Here is a 14,761-nt window from a genome sequence, read left to right as displayed (position 1 = left end):
AGGATTTCATTATTGGACAAAGAGCATTTATTCAATACAATATTGGATAATATTGTTTAGAATGCATTTAGTAAATGTTTCTACATTGATCACAGCATTAAATAGCCTTCATCTCAATTATAAATACATACAGTGAAATATAAAATAAATAATTTTATATAAACCATTCACCTAGCCTTCATCAGCTGCCGACAGACTGATGAGAACCCATGCATATGATGAGAAACCAATTATAACAAATAAATTAAGACATGTTTTATATGCATAGTTACATTCATAGTGTAATTTTTGTGTATTACTCATTCTATCATTAAATTAAGGCCCACACATTTACACAAAGCACTGAATCAAACATATCAAGCATGAAGTGACGCATGTGAGTTTATAAAAAAAAAAAAAAAAAGATACGTTGTGTTAAAAAAAAGTCCGTTCCTGTTCCTGAAACGTGACTTGAATTTCATAATGTATTATCGGTAATACCTTCCACCTGCACTCGGCTGCGGGTTTCATCATGTGTACGGCCTCAGACTGGCTCAGCCATCGCTCATTAGCATAAAGTAGGTCAGACTGTCCTATTGTAATGGCCGCACAAAATCGGGAATACCTCGCATATTAATTCATCATAAAGCAGCCCGTCCAAAAGCTCTAATCCCAGCTGTGATTACCAGAACACGTGCACATTAGCAGCACACAGGCTGAGTGGAGAGTCGTGATGATGTGCAGAGAGAGAGAGTGTGTGTGTGAGTGTGTGCGTGTGTGTGTGTGTGTGTGGAAGTGGGGGGTGGGCATGTCGGTCTGCTAGTGCTAGCTACCTGTCTCCTGCTTTGGATAAATCTTACACAAGGACAGCTGTCAGGAGTATTTGCATAAGTATTCAGATAGTAAGTGGGGCATGAGATTTCTCACATGACTGCTGGCAAAAGGTCAGTGGTGTATAAAGAGTTTTGTCCCGAATAGCTTTACACATGAAAACTATAAAAATTATTATATTATTAATATTATTTTGAAGACATGATAATGTGTTTTGTCATTAATACATCTCAGAAATGGAATAAACATTGAAATGAAGAAACATTGAAATGGAATAAAATCAAGAGAAAGATGGATGATCACAAGCCATCAAACCAAACCGAACTGCTTGAACTTTTGCACCAGGAGCAGAATAAAGTTGTTCAAAAGCAGTGTGTAAGACTGGTGGAGGAGAACATGCCAAGATGCATGAAAACTGTGATTAAAAACCAGGGTTATTCCTCCAAATATTGATTTCTGAAAAACTTCAAACTTTATAAATATGAACTTGATTTCTTTGCATTATTTGAGATCTGAAAGCTCTGCCTCTTTTTGTTATTTCAGCCATTTCTCATTTTCTGCAAATAAATGTCACAATGTTTTCCAGAACTTTATACGTTTTTCAAGATTCTAAGCTAAATTGGTGTAAATATCTAAGTAGGAGTGTAGTATCATTTTCTATTTCTTGTTCTATTTTAAGGGGTTACAGGAGTATCTTTTCTTTTGCTATAGGTGAGGAGGGTAATTCACTTTTAAGCATTTCAGTGAATACAAATTGTGCTTTAAGCTCCACCAGTGGTCGTGCTCTCCTCGTGCATTTGTTGACAAGCTTAGAGATACAAACTGACATTGAAAGTGACAAATGCGAATATTACATCTATATAGAGATTGACAAACACTGAATGTTTTATTATGCGCTGTAAGCAACTTAATGTGCACCATATGTGATCTCTGGGTATTTGGAGGAATCAAGCTAATCACATGATCCAACAGAATGTAATTTACTCTATAACCGCAACATGTCAAGGGTTGTAATCTTATCCAGTTTGATTCTATATATTGTATATCGAAGGGTAGCTGCAAAATTATAACTGCAATAGGGCATTTTGTCCATCTCCTGCTGTCCTAGTGTGTGTGTGTGTGTGTCTGGGTTCTGGGCTACATGGAATTAATACTACAAGGTCAAAGTTTGCTGCTCGTGACGGATACTGGTTGTTCGCAAGAATCCGTTCTCACACACCACAGTGGCAGACAGAGGGGGGGCGGGAGAGAGGGAGTGAGAATAGGGGGGTGTCACTGGTCTCGTCTAATTGACAACGCACCACAAATATGCACTGTTCCTTTCTACTCGTCTCCTCCTCCCTCACATACACAGACACACATGAATGCTGGTGAATCATTACTGTCACATCCACTGCTGCAAAAAATCTGTGTCATAACTCTCTGCTTCAGCTACACAGAACACGTCAAAACACCACGATAAACCCGTCACTCACACACGCAGACCGGGCCCGGAAAATTTCAGAGAGGGGGAATAACAAAACAAATGTTTCCGTACATCCCAGTATTACTCTCACAATGCACAGAGAGAGAGAGAGAGAAAGATAGAGCACTTTAGGGATTGTATCAGCTTATCATGGAACGTCTGTAATAATTTTTTACACGCCTCCTCTATGATAACACTCACACATCCGGACAGCGTGACAATTCCCAGAGGATGAGTGAGTTTCTAGCTGAAGGTTTGCATCTTGTTTTCATATGAAAACAACAGTTCACAACAGTTGCTGATGGCAGTTTGGAGTAAAGCAAAGTTCCATCAAACGGTTGATTTAATATGAATTTAATTTTGTTTAAAAAAGGTGATCTCAAATCAGTGTTTCTCAAATTTATTAATTACTGTATTTGTGATAATAGAAAGATATTATTTAAACACATTCAAAATGAATCTCTACAGTCTTCCCTTTTGGGTGCATTTTGATGCAAGATGGTATGTGACCCATAAACAGTGTTGCATGTCTATAAGGAAGGTATAGGATTTCCATTCACATAAAGCATTAATTATTTGCCTTAATAAAGAAGCTAGTGAGACTGGCCATAAGACAGTGAAGTAATGCTGCATTTACACTGCTCTGATGCATCTATGCACAGCAATTGATCCCATTCAATTTTAATGGGAGGCATCGGCTCCGACAGACACAGTTACATAGTGCATCATGGGTCTGATGCATTAAGTCTGGGTCTATGTGACGAAAAGTTGAGTCAAGGTCAACTTTATGCAAATTAATCCGTCCAACGTGATGCGTCTATTCAATCAGAGAGCAGGTGTTTGTCTGAGACCCGTCCTCTGCACAGTCGATGAAAATATTTTAGTTCCTCTTTCAAGCGTTCCAGAGAAGCATGGAAAAGAACCTAATCATTGCTCTTTCAGGCTTCCCTGTTCTTTATGATAAATTTTCTGCTGATTACAGGGACTCTAATTACTGTAATACAGTGTGTTAAAAGGTTGTTGAGACTGTTGTGGTCTCTGGTTGGTTTTGAAAGTATTAATATATAATTCAATTGGAAAATTTTGCTTTTGTTAGCCTATATGCTGCTCACTACACAGTGTTATAAAGCTCAATTAAACATTTATTTTTATGAATATACATTAATATTTATTAGTTTATAGGAAATAATAATAGCTTGTTTAAAACTATTTTCCATTTATTAAAACAATTTGATGGAGAACGCAGGGAACGCCTTTGTAACGACAACATGCGACCAGATTGAGGGAGGCATGTGCATTGACGTGTCGGAGAAATGTAAATGCAGCACAGTAATTTCCTAAGAGTCTACTGGCCATTTGTACATTAGACAAATCCACCCTACAACATATATAAAAGCAGATAAGAGACACACAAATCCACCAGTTAGAAACAGCGAGACAGAAGAAGACTTTCTCAACTTTACTACCACAAAAATATTAATAGAGACATAGAGAAACATCAAATTTGACACGCTGGTGCATTCATCGACCCCAGAGGGTTAAGATCTACTCTAATCTGGGATCCATGCACTTGGATACTAAACACAGCAGGTGGTAACAAACAAAAAACATTATTCCAAGGAAAGGTGAGATCTGAGATCTGCATCAGGATTGAGACCAGCCCTGAGTTCAGTGAGAAACAATACATAATTATATTTGTAGGTAATTATATGTTTCTCAGAAGAGGAGAAGAAAAATACAGACATGGTCGATCCAGATGGAAATAAAACCACAGAACATCCCCTATAAAAGAGAAAATTACCTCAAGAACTTGGGCTATAAGATGCATCATATTTTTATTGTTATATTTTTTATTAGTGTCGAGTGCAGTAAAGATCCAAAGCAAATAAACACAGAACTACTTCTAAGTCTGAGAAAAAATAGTGCAGCCAAGCCAAATGCTAAAAAAAAATGCTGAGAAGCTCAAATTAATTTAGCATTTTGATGTAATTATCAAGATATGCAAAAGCATTATTCTACATTGAATGTTTTATCCGTATCTTACATACCGTTTTAGAACCCATGTATATTTAGCCCGGAGGGGGCTAAATAGAGAAAAAGATAGAAATTAAAGGAAAAAGAGAAAGAGAAAAAAAAATGTACAGCAGGACTGAACAGAGAGAACAGAGGGCCCACAAAAAGAGAGGAGAGTTTTACCTCTGTATTGAACAGACATAAATGTCTGGAACGTTTCCCAGTTAAGAGTTACAGTGGTCTGTGTGTGTGTGTGTGTGTGTGTGTTCATATGGCTGTTCTACTAAAATACTGTAAGTCTATATACCTGTCTTACAGAAAAGCTGCAAACATAATATATTTAAGATTTGTAGCAGAATTAAAACAGCACAGCAATAATTCAGATGTGTATATAGCAGTTATTAGAGAGCCAATAAACTATGATGCTCTGAGTAAAAAACTCAACTCCAGTGTCCTGGAAGAAACAAACTTCAACTTCTGTTCAGCTGAAGCATAAAAGTTTCCCTTTTCTTATATAGGACTAGTGCTGTACTCCTGCAAAACTCAACACGCTTGGAGAAGAACACCAACTCATCCTGATAAAATATAACTGAATTATGTAAGATTCGCTCTTACAGCAGTAAACCGAAAATCAGGCTGGTTAAAGCTTGAGGGCAAGCCTGGTCTTATAGGCAGGGATAGAATCCACCCCATAAGAAAAGCACTACTTTGCTTTTTTGCAGCATAGCATTGTCCATAGTCGAGTAACAGGCTGCTGACAATCCTGATCCGGAAACAGACCGACATGCAAAACTGACTGTCTGCAAGCTTCTTTGATATGTTTTATTGTATTGAGACAGTGTCTGATCCAAAAATTTTATCTTTTGGACCTCTGAATACAGACAGCTGTGAGACTGAACCAGTGATTGGGCAAATGCTTAGTCTCTGACTTTTATTATCAGCTGCTGCAATAATGCTATTGTTATATGACATCCAAGCCTCCACTACCAGACTCTGCAACAGCATCATCCACCAGGCAGTCAGACTCCTCAACACACAGAGCCAGAGCTAAACCCCTCCTCCACCACCACACACCCAACACACTCACACAGAACTGTATCCATGTTGCACTATGGTTCCAGAGGAACTGTACTCAGATGTAATGACAATAAAAGCCTCTTGACTTGACTTGACTGACAGAAAGTTAGAATACAATCTGAGGAAAAAATGCATGTAATTACTTTTTATGTGACTCACTGTTTGATTTTTGTTTCTGGAATTGACTTATTTAAGGTCTGTTTTCATTGGCTGCTGATGGAGTCAGTTCCGACTGGAGTTGGAGTCGGAAAAAAATTATATATAACGTTTGATTTTCTTTTTAGTAAAAATCGATTGTGATTTTGAGGTTAAAGATTGAGTCTCAAAGTCTATCAAATATGACAATTTTCTTTTTGACTTTCAGCTCCAATTGAACCAGAGTCTGCAGACTAGAGCCAATTAAACAGACTCTCCACAACTGGAAATCTGTGCTAAACTCAGGCTAAACATTGTGTAGTGTAACTCCAGCTTTGTTTGGTACTGTGCATATCATTGCTGTCCAATGAAAAACAAGTGTTTAGATTTTGTCTGTTTTTAGTTTACTACATACTTTTAAAACACAAAATGTCCCTTATATTGTGTCAAATTTTTTTGATGTATGGACCAATAGAAACACTCCTAAAAGACCTGAAATAAACTCTTTTTACACTGACTTCCACTAAAAGCTAAGAAGGTTTTTCTCTCTCCTGTAAAGTTGCTGTTTTGAAGATAAATGTATTTTATTGGACTCTGACAATATCCATGCGTCTGTGGTTGGGTTACCTGGACAGGGTACAGTACAGGGCTCCTCCAGAGTGATCTGTTTATCTCCATCCACTGTCTGTTCCAGATCTCCACACAGCTCCTCGTCCACCAAACTGCCCTCCTGTTTCCCAGAGCCATCCGAAACAAAGCAGGACACGTTCCTGAAGCGCAGGCCTTCTCCACACCGAGCACCCTGCACACACACACCACACAGAAACTACTCAACAACAGCACAAATCTGTATTGATAAGTATTGATATATGTTTTTGATCATTAATACCAATTAGGGTTGCACAATGTTGGAAACAAATATTGCAATTATAGAATTTATTCATTTATTTATTTTTCCCATGTTTTACTACACGTCAATGATCTAAAAATGTTCATATATATACAATACACATTGTGTATTCACAGTTGGAGAAAAAAAAATATCTTAAGCAGATATAATGTAAATTTGGTATAGACACATCATACAGAATAGGAAAAGTGAAGATTTTTCGTTTGTATTAAATGTATTTTTTTTATTTAATTTGGTTTAATTTTATTTTTAATTTGATTAAAATGGAATTTCATTTCCTGCAGTATGACTATAATGCATGCCCACATTGCATTGAAAATGCTGAAATGCTATATTATTTAGCCCTAATACCAATCAATAAATGCTTGAACACGTCTTCTTTTTGAATATATTTTCTGTGCAGAAACTAATATACTAATGTCTACTTCTAACATGATAATGCATCATATCACAAAGCAAAAATTATCTCAAACTGGTTTTCTTTAACATGACCGTGGATTCAGCATTCTTCAGAGGTGGTTCTTTCCAGTCACCAGATCTGAATCCATTAGAGCACCTGGTACAGTGATGTGGTACAGTGGCAGATTTGCAGCCTAAAGGTGCCCCTGAAAAATCTGCAGAAATTGTCTGATGCAATCAGTGTTAACATGGACGAGCATCTGACAGGTCTGTGTCTCAATGTTTCCAATATCTTGCGCAATCCATGCCATGAGGAATTGAAGCTGCTCTGAGAGACAAAAGAGGCCCTACCCAGTGATATTATAGTGTTACTAATAAAGTGCTTGGTGGATATATATGACTTGTATTTTCTCTGGAGGTCTCCAAAAAGTCTCTGTTATCCTCTTTATAGCTAAGATGAATGGCAGGTTTTAACAGCTCTGTGGCTCTGTTGTATTTTGCAGAAACTTGCATTACATTACATTTGTGTCAGCAAAACTGAATATAGCCAAATATTTAGAAATGGAGAAAACTGGCATAAACTTTTACCAATGGGAACTAAGGAATCATGTTATTGTGTATGACATTATGGGCCCTATGTTAGACCCTGCACAAGGCGTGTCGTGATGCTCATTGCTAGCTTATCCCATGCAAACAGTATTTTCAAGCCCAGCACCTTCATTGTTTAAATAGCAACAGAGCTTATAATTATATCTATATACACTAATGGGTGTGGTGGTCTGGAAGTGAGTTGTTTCCAGGTACATTTCTGGTGAATTGCTATCTTGGCAGAAAAAAAACACAGGTGCACCACTGACTGTTTTAAACCTTGACCACAGTGAGTTGTCAGACATTAATTCCAACAAAGCATGCACCCTCTCTCATTATACACACAAGCCCAAGGACATGCAGCAGTGCACAAACCCAACTTTTATATCAACAATAAACAGAATACTAACTACAATAACATTGCTGTTCCTTTAAATGACCTGCTTGTGCACCTTAACAGCATTAATAAGCAGGTCAGTTTCCTCTGCTGAGAAGCACAGAAGCGCTGCACCGTTAAGATGGCAATGCACAACATTCAGAATGCACCTGGCTCTTAAATATAATGGCAAGTGACATACTGATTGGTTTATTTCATGTTATGCCCAAAACTCATTACACCCATGATGTGCTACATAAAGAGAATTAGTAAGTTTTGAGCTGCGCAAGGCATATTTTTTGCGTCCTTACGATACCAAAGACCAAAATGTCATTATGCCCTATGTCATTAATTGTACGTAATAATGTTGTGACTCAGTGTCACATACAGCTTGGAAAAAATGAAGAGACCACTTCAGTGTCTGAATCAGTTTCTCTGATTTTGCTATTTATAGGTATATGTTTGAATAAAATGAACATTGTCGTTTTATTCTATAAACTACAGACAACTTTTCTCTCAAATTCCAAACTAAATATTGTCATTTAGAGCATGTATTTGCAGAAAATGAGAAATGGCTGAAATGACAAAAAAATAATGCAAAGAAATCAAATTCATATTCATAAAGTTTAAAGATTTCAGAAATTAATATTTGGCGGAGTAACCCTGGTTTTTAATCATAGTTTTCATGCATCTTGGCATGTTCTCCTCCACCAGCCTTACACACTGCTTTTGGATAACTTTATGCCACTCTTGATGCAAAAATTCAAGCACTTCAGTTTGGTTTGATGGCTTGTGATCATCCATCTTCCAGATTTTTTCAATTTGGTATAATCAAAGAAACTCACCGTTTTTAAGTGGTCTCTTATTTTTTTTCCAGAGCTTTATGTATTTCAAACAAAAAAGGAGTTCTATCATCAATTGTAATATTACTTAATGTAAACTAAATGTATAACTAAATGCCATACAGTGCACATATTTTATTTTTACTTTTATAAAAGAACAACGCTACAAAATAGGGCACAAAAAGTGCTTCCTCCTTAAAACTGCACTACACTACACTATGTAGAGCTCAATGTCTGACATGCATTTCAATCCGTCAGCTCTCAGCATCATATTTTCCCCCTTCTGCCCAAACTCTTTCAAAACACGAGACACAGCCGAGACAGTGTAGCCCTGAGCCTCGCTGTCAGAAAGTGCAGCTTAGAACCAGATAGTGAGGAACAAAGGAGGAGTCGCTACAATGCTGCCTCACTCCAGTCCTCACAGCCAGCACTGTGACAGGGGCGTGTGGCACCAAGCTAGCAGACAATAGAGGGCAGAGAGAAAGAGAGTGAGTGAGGAGGGAGAGGGGGAAGCAGCATCTTCTGTGTCTTCCGTCGCGTGTCTTTAATTAAACCCCCAATGAGCTCAGCAATCTAGACACATGACAACAGCCGAAAGACAGAACAAATGCAAAGGAGGAGGAAAAAGAGCAGGAAAAGAGAAGGTTGAAGAAGAATAACAGAGCAAAGGAGCCTGAAAGATACTCCAGACAAAAGAACTGGAGCACAGTCAGACAGCGAGTGAAGAATAAAGCACATAAAAAAAACAAGGAATTAACATCCTCCCTGTGGGAAAATGCATTTAGCTGGAGCGTATCCTGACCTCAGCTTTACACGGAGACCAGGCACTGTATCTCCAGCTGTAGCAGGGTTTAACCGGGCACGGCTTCCACTGCTCCAGCTGAGCGGGACACGGACGACCGTCACCCTGGGAGGCCTGGATCACCGTTCTCCTTCTCCATAACTTTCCTGGACAGAAGAAGAGCAGAAAGTGTGTTAAGCATGGCCATCAACATTAATCACTTTCACATCAATTAAAAAGATCATGAAATAAGACTCATGTTACTGTCTATGTTACCTTCTGGCTCTCTTCTAGTTTTTTAATTTATGAATAGTTCTGACCAGAGGAGGATGGGTCCCTCCCTTCTGAGTCTTGGTTCCTCTCAAGGTTTCTTCCTTCATCTCTGAGGAAGACTGTGCTACTTTTGCCTTTGATTTACTCAGTGGGTGTTCTATGTTATAAGTTTTTGGTTTTATTGATCTATTTTTTTATTTTTTGGCACTGAATTTCTGAAATGCTGCTTTGTTACATCATCAATTGTAAAAAAAAAAAAAAAAAAAAAACAATATAATTCCTATTGGTCCAATATATGACAATGACACTTTTTTCGCATTTTATTGCCATTTTTGAATTGTAAGAAATGTATGTAGTACATTGTTTAATTTTTTTTTTTCTTACTTTTTTGCTGCAGTCATCTTTAATAGCCTCAACAGAAATATAAGAAACAGTGCACTCTTAAAACATACAACCCATAGTTCCTATTTACTTTCAAAAACTCAATATAATAACCTCAGTTCTCCTCACGCAAGCTCTTAAATCTTTTTCTGTAGTATTTTTTTTTTTTTTTTAATTCCTAACAAAACTATGAAATAGTACAATTTACATGTCTTTTTAAAATCTTTAGTTCTCTTCTAGGCAGAACTGAAATACACTAAAACATAAATGTACAAGTTCTCCTCAAACAAGCTCTGTTAGATTTTCCTTGCAGCAGATATTGTAATTTTAGTATAGTTTGCATGTAATTGTCTTTTTTTTTTTTCAAAGAACAGAAGTAAGGAAAAGTTTCATTAAAATGTACAGGTGCTGGTCAACGAATTAGAATAATTTGAAATAGTGCAATCATGAAATTCTTTGAATGCATTTTTTGTGCAGAAAGCAAATCAGGTGTTCACCGCACCTGTCCTACTCGTTAGACTAATCACAGAACTCGTTACCTGGAAAAAAATTTGCTCAGCTGAGCTTTCCAAAAGGCCCATTTAGGCCATTTAACTGTGACACTGTTGTTTTATTGAATTAGAATAATGGAGGAACCGTTTCATTGAATTAGAATAATTTTTATTATAATTACAATCATCACTTTCTCAGTATTTTGTGGCTGCCCCCTTGGCTTGTATGACTGCCTGAAGTCTCCGCGGCATCGATTTGACCAGCTTGTCGCAAGTTTCCGCACTCACAGCTTCCCAGGCAGTGGCGATGTTCTGCTTCAGTTGGTCCAGCGTAGTAGGCTTTCTGTCGCGAATTTTCCGCTTGACGATGGCCCAAAGGTTTTCAATGACATTGAGGTCAGGCGAGTTGGCCGGCCATGCCAAAACTTCAAGCTGTTTTTTAGTGAACCAATCTTTGGTTGACTTTGCCGCATGAGCCGGTGCAAGATCCTGTTGAAATATGAAGTCTTCTTCGCCGAACTGTTCCTCAACAGTCGGAATCAGGAACGTTTCCAGAACATCTTGATATACGGCAGCATTGACAGTCTTCTTGAGGAAGCAGAGTTTCCCTACACCTCGAGCAGACATGCATCCCCAGACCATAATGCTCTGGGGAAACTTGACGGATCTTTTCACGCACTCGTGGTTGTAGGTTTCGCCACCACGAAGCCAGACACGAGGACCTTGGTCACCGAAGGAGATGCAGAAGCGTGATTCGTCACTGAAGACCACTTTCTGCCCGTCTTCAGCAGTCCACTCGCCGTGTTCTTTGGCCCACTTCAGCCGTTTCTCCATTTGTTTCTTGTTCAGCATCGGTTTTACTGCTGGAAGGCGAGATTTGAAGCAGAGTTCGCGCAGACGACGGTAAGTGGTTGATCTGGAGACGTCAGCGCCGGTCTGCTTGTTCCACAAGTAGGTGAGCTCGGAAGTGGACTTGAACCGGTTGCTGACTGCGATCTTTCTCAGCTGCTTGTTGTCGCGAGCAGAAGTTTTCCGGTCGCCGGAACAGTTGGTGCGCTTGCTGCAGTTTTTCTTGAGAGCTTTGCAGACGGAAGACTGGCTGATGCCGAGCTGCTCAGCAATTTTAGTTTGGGTCAAGCCTTGTTGGCGAAGGGCTTGAATTTGAGCCACTATTCCGGTTGAGAGGTCGAGCTGCTTACCCATGATTGATTTTACAACTTAGAAATTCTACTCAACCCTGACTTTATACTGCACAGTGAACACTCTTCACAGAAAACAAAAATTCGAGCATTTATTCTAATTCAATGAAACGGTTTCTCCATTATTCTAATTCAATAAAACAACAGTGTCACAGTTAAATGGCCTAAATGGGCCTTTTGGAAAGCTCAGCTGAGCAAATTTTTTTCCAAGTAACGAGTTCTGTGATTAGTCTAACGAGTAGGACAGGTGCGGTGAACACCTGATTTGCTTTCTGCACAAAAAATGCATTCAAAGAATTTCATGATTGCACTATTTCAAATTATTCTAATTCGTTGACCAGCACCTGTATAATCTTCAGTTCTCTTCTAGGCAGCATTCAAAGACACTGAAACATCATAAATGTACAAAGCTTGGTTCTCCTGTTACAAGCTCTCTTTAAGATTTACCCTCAAGCAGAATCACTTCAGAGTCCTTGAAAATGTTGTTTTTTTTGTGTGTAAGGGAAGCGTTTCATCTTACACGTGTTTCCACACTATTCCCAACTCACTGGATACCCAATTCCGAAAAGGCGGGTGACCTGAAACATTTGTCTGTAGGTAATATCGCTCTAGTTGTTCTGCGCTGCTGAAAATAACCTAATCAGCAGGGCCATTTTCAAGCGTTATTCCAGTGCCGGGAACCACTTTAAATATTCATCTTCATTTTTTATTTTTTTTTTACTTGGCTGTGGAAGGAGACAAAACGCAAGAGAGCCGTCTTTTACTCTGAACGTATCCCTTTGTTTAAGAGTGGAACCCAGGAGGCTCTTGCAATTAAGCTGTAGCAATTAGTCACTGTCTCAGGGGGATATATACGAGCGTTTTTTGTTTTTTACGCCCTCCACTTACTTGACAATTATCTCACACGGTAGGTGGTATCAATGTATGGTGTAAGCTGCAAAAAAACATTAGCAGCTATTCTCTTAGACTATGTTCATATTAATAGGCTAACATGTGATTTGAGTCACTTTGGGAAGGTTTAGACATCAGGCAAATCGGAGCCGTTTCTCACATCTGATCTGTTGTTTGTATGTGCATATTTGCATGTTTGGGCATCACAAATGCATGTGCCCAGGTTGCCGTGGAATCGAGACCAGCAGCAAACTAACCTTTGGCAAACTTATTGGACCCCTCCACTCCATCACTCTGGATTTGATGAGGTTTTTGTATGATATATTGTATGTGATGCAATAGATAATAAAAAGCCAATCTAACTGGCCAGTACATCCAGACTGAGACACATCTTTACATGGCCGATTGTCAGCACATTTTAAACCACCGTCAAATGTGGATTTGAATCCAAATTAAAAAATCATATTTCTAGTTGTTTCTGGCTGTCCAGACTGTCAAAAATCAATCTGGATACAATCTACCTATGTCAAAAATCTTCAAAAGTGGGCTGGTAGTCTGAACCTAACCATACATATGTGCTGCTAGATTGAATACATATCTGATTTGTGGGCATACTTACTTTGTTCACACTACTGACATACATGTCACTTATGTTTATAAATGTATGAACTGTCAAGATCCCAAACCAAAGCTGATCGTAGCAAAAATTCAGAACTGATTAATGAGGCTCGTAATGTGAATGTATACAGCCTTAGAAAAAATAAAGGGCTTTCTTTTATCTTCATCGTTCTTTCAGCAATGCCATAAAAGAACCACTTTGGTTCCTTAAAAAGTGATTTTTGCTCTAATGTAAAGAATCTTTAAATTTGTAAAGAACTTTACATCAAAGGAACAGGGTTCATACACTTTTAAACCAATACATTTCTATGATTTTTTTCATGACTTTTTCATGCCTTCAAGGCACATTTTCATGACCATACGATTTTGAAAACATTAGTGCAGTCATGGACAATAAAGTCAAAAACCAACTAAAACTATAATCAAAATTGAGTATAGTAGGCCTAAAATGAATCTGATAATGTTGACACACAATCTTTAATAATAAAATGTGCAGCAGATCCTGAGAGCTCCATTGTGTAAGTTTAAATTACTAAATTAACTCTGAGCTGAAGTACTTATTAGCTCAAAATAGATTTTCTCCGTCAATAAATGGAGGCACAAAGATTTGTAGACCAAACTCAGATGATTTTTCCAAAACTTTATGGGTAATTTTATTTTTCAAAACTTATCTAGGCCTGAAATGGCTATGTTTAGTCTCACACATCTCTACCGCAAATCTGATTCTCCATCGAACCAACTGTGTTTCTTTTATGGCCTTGCTTAAAGAAACATTATTAAAGGTGCTTCTCTTTTAAAGAGTGTATAATACTGCATGGAAATGAGGTTGTAACTCGTGTTCTGGTGAACCGACAGGGAACAGGAGCTATGGCATTTGCTGAACAGACTAGGTTATGAAATCTAACACGATTCAGTGGGTTTAGGGGCCAGCAGTGTGACAGTTTTCACAGCGCCGGGCTCCCCGCTGAGCTCAGAGTACAGGCCACTGGCATTCAGCTCAGGAATAAAATCGACTGCTGTAAGAAGCCTAAAGGGCGACTTCTTCCACTCATTGTGTCGACACACTGCCATACATCTTCCCCCAGCTTTTGCATCCAAAGGTCACTCAGTCCATCACGCCCAATTAGCCTGCTGCGCTAGCAGCCACAGCCTCTCTGACTTGGCCGTGTTTTTAAAATCGCATTGAAGACGCTGCATCGGTTTAAATCTCTTAGTGCCCTGGTCGACCGGGTACTGATATCATCATCTGTGTTGTGTTTTTTTTTAATGAGGCAGAGTGCGCATAGCCCTACAGGGTGCATCGCGATGCTCCTTAATGTTGAAGATGATCAGAGTGTCCCGCGCTGAAGCACTACCCTCCAGCAAGTCTTGCGAGTTGCCAATTCATCTTCTCCACAGGCTGCCATGACAGGCTTGTCCCTGAGGAGAGCCCTCTCCCGACTTCCCCAATCAACCCTCTCTTCAGCTCAGCTCACTGAACTAACCCTGTGCCTCGGTTCAGACACATGCAAC

The 14,761-nt window shown here is 38.8% G+C and overlaps 1 protein-coding gene across 1 annotated transcript in view; it reads right to left on the bottom strand.

The window, feature by feature from the left end:
- The window catches only part of thsd7aa (thrombospondin, type I, domain containing 7Aa), a 180,485-nt gene that overhangs the window by 15,062 nt on the left and 150,662 nt on the right, over nucleotides 1–14,761 (bottom strand). Inside the window, exons 21-22 of the mRNA XM_007249379.4 lie at nucleotides 9,418–9,563; nucleotides 6,128–6,302 (exon numbers count right to left, since the gene is read on the bottom strand). Coding sequence (XP_007249441.3) covers nucleotides 6,128–6,302; nucleotides 9,418–9,563 — 321 coding nt within the window. The remainder of the gene's footprint in view (nucleotides 1–6,127; nucleotides 6,303–9,417; nucleotides 9,564–14,761) is intronic.

The sequence above is a fragment of the Astyanax mexicanus genome, chromosome 3, assembly GCF_023375975.1.
Source record: "Astyanax mexicanus isolate ESR-SI-001 chromosome 3, AstMex3_surface, whole genome shotgun sequence".
Lineage (NCBI taxonomy): Eukaryota > Metazoa > Chordata > Actinopteri > Characiformes > Acestrorhamphidae > Astyanax > Astyanax mexicanus.
The sequence above is the reverse complement of the archived record's forward strand: the minus strand, read 5'-3'. Positions and strand labels throughout refer to the sequence as shown.